The sequence below is a fragment of the Ceratina calcarata genome, unplaced genomic scaffold, assembly GCF_001652005.2.
Source record: "Ceratina calcarata isolate Rehan_Ccalc_2016 unplaced genomic scaffold, ASM165200v1 scaffold233.2, whole genome shotgun sequence".
Taxonomy (NCBI): Eukaryota; Metazoa; Arthropoda; class Insecta; order Hymenoptera; family Apidae; genus Ceratina; species Ceratina calcarata.
The window spans coordinates 241,523-244,072 of record NW_017145181.1 but is presented as its reverse complement, the minus strand read 5'-3'; the positions used below and the strand labels follow the sequence as shown (position 1 = coordinate 244,072).

The 2,550-nt window shown below is 40.3% G+C and overlaps 1 protein-coding gene across 1 annotated transcript in view; it reads right to left on the bottom strand.

Annotated features, from left to right (window-relative positions):
• 5-HT2A (5-hydroxytryptamine receptor 2A) overlaps positions 1–2,550 on the bottom strand; it is a 42,775-nt gene that overhangs the window by 4,657 nt on the left and 35,568 nt on the right. The window contains exons 5-6 of the mRNA XM_026811677.1: positions 1,650–2,000; positions 167–463 (exon numbers count right to left, since the gene is read on the bottom strand). Coding sequence (XP_026667478.1) covers positions 167–463; positions 1,650–2,000 — 648 coding nt within the window. The remainder of the gene's footprint in view (positions 1–166; positions 464–1,649; positions 2,001–2,550) is intronic.

Sequence of the window (2,550 nt, the reverse complement as noted above, 5' to 3'; positions counted from 1 at the left end):
AAAATATAAATAACATTTGAAACCGTACAAGGAGTAGTTCACTTCTGGAGTATGCAATTCTGCTTTGTATTCTTTCTTACCACTTCTCACAGCTCTTCACATTCTTTTACATAACTCAATGAAGAAATCACTGATTTTATTATCAGATAATTATAATTTTGCTCACCTGGAACATTGGCATTTGAGGAGCCTGATGAACGCAGCTCTGAAAGTCCTGTTAAAGATCGTGTAGATCACCGGATTGATCGTAGAGGACACGTAACCGAGCCACAAGCACGTGTTCACCACGTGCGCAGGTACTGAGCATTCGGGACAGGCAGCGAAGAAGATGTTCAGAAGGAAGAACGGTGCCCAGCAGAGGACGAACGTGAAGAACACGAGGCCCAGTACTTTGCTAGCCTTCTGCTCCGTGGCTACGGCGTTCGCAGCCAGGGACCTCCTCTTCGTGCGACCCGCGAGGAACCTGGATGAGAAAACAAAATGTAAGCCAGTTAGTCGAAGTCGTCGAAGCTTGCGATCATTTGCATGTGCAAATGACGTTCCACGCTTGAGGGCTAATCCGATGGACGCGGATTCATTTCACGTTGATATACAATCCCCGTGTCGTGTCAGGGTTTCCCCGGGCCGGGCAATCTACGCGTGCCAGCGGCATCAATTTCGCGATTACTTCTTGAACGAAGTGAATCGTGATGAACGTCGGGGATAATTGGTTATGCATCGTTGCACGACGCGTTAATTTCGCTCTCGCTTAAAAGTTCCCGCTTTAATCCCCGTCCGGCCCAAGGAGAAACATCCGGGTTTTTAAGCTCCATTCATATATTATTCTAGCCTAATTACACAGTTCTTTTTCAAACTGAATCGAGTCTACTTCTCGCCACGAAAAATTCGGTACCAAATGTGATTTAAAAATCACTTTTGTAGGACAAATCTTTACGCAATTTTAGAACCTCTTTAAGGATGTATAGGCTATATACTACTATATTCTTATGGTAATTACATTTCCCGTAGGTAATTGGAGTGCCTACAACTTTTACTTAAAGTCTTTTTCGATATTTTGATGAAACAAAAATTTTCGATTTTTCCGAGATTTTTCCAAGGGGTACCCCTTCAGATTTTGCAAAATTTTCGTTTTTTGCCAATAACTTCGAAACCGTTGGAGATATGAGAAAATTGCATGAGACCTTTCTTGTAGAGGACGACGAGATCTACAATTTCCATGTAAAAATGTTACGCTAGCATCAATAGTTTACGAGTAATTTACAAAAAACTGTTTTTTCGTTTTTCGTCAATAACTCGTTAAATATTAATGCTAGCGAAAAAATTTTACATGGAAATTGTAGATCTCGTCGTCCTCTACAAGAAAGGTCTCATGCAATTTTCTCATATCTCCAACGGTTTCGAAGTTATTGGCAAAAAACGAAAATTTTGCAAAATCTGAAGGGGTACCCCTTGGAAAAATCTCGGAAAAATCGAAAATTTTTATTTATTATTAGCATTGTTCTTCCGACGTCTGATTTCTTTTTAATTATAGGAAATGTGTTTTTCTAAGGTACATAAACTTTTGGGATTGACTGTATAGCCAATACATCCTTAATTTCTATGTACAAACACATACGCAATCATTGACACGAGAATCAAATGTATTTTACCTGAGATTGAGGGTGTTCGGCGTGACGTTTAGTTGCAGCCTCAGAGCCCTCAGAGTGAAATTCCTTGTTTCGCGCGCAATGTTCTCCGGCGTTTGAGTATCCTGATCCACTTTCGACGGCAGTTTCGTCGCGCTTCCGGCCGAGTTACCCGCGCCGTTCACGGTAGCGAAATTCAGCTGCGGTTGAGACTTTCTCGGCCTCGCGCCCTTGCACCTGTTATATTTGTAACGTAACAGAGGCCCCGTGTTTAACTCGGTTAAACTACAAAACTGTCCCCGTCGGGAGACGTCGCCTGCTCGCTGGATTACGTCAAACGCGCTTCGCGAGGACAATACTGCGTCGCGTATACATATTTAGATTACAAGAGACAGCGCGGGAATTCTCCAGCTTTTTCTCACTCACGTGGAAATAACAAAATAAAAAAAGAATTTGCCTGAACAAATATATTATAATAAAAGAAATACTATTTTTAATATAAACGTCAGTCTATGTAATTTAGTTTTTATTTCTTGGTAGCATTTAATTGGGATTTAATTATGCTGGTCGGTGACTGAAGTTCAAAGGACAAAACATGTTTCAGTCTTTAATACGTTGAGGCCCCAGGCCTGATTTTGGATGGTCAGAATTTTAAATACAGGGAAATGATGGACTAGCATAATTATATTGTTTCATACTTCCATCTCAAGGATCAGTGGACATGGCACTAATCTAACAGCACTCAATATTGCAACAACTTATCTTCAACATTGTAACATTGCAATTGCTGTACAATGTTGCTGTAACATTCCAACAAAAGTGCATTTATACATTGCAGTGCAACATTATAGTAACGTTACAGTAACGTTCCTCACAATTTTTATGTAATTGTTGTATCAATATTATTGGGAAAACATAGTATAAT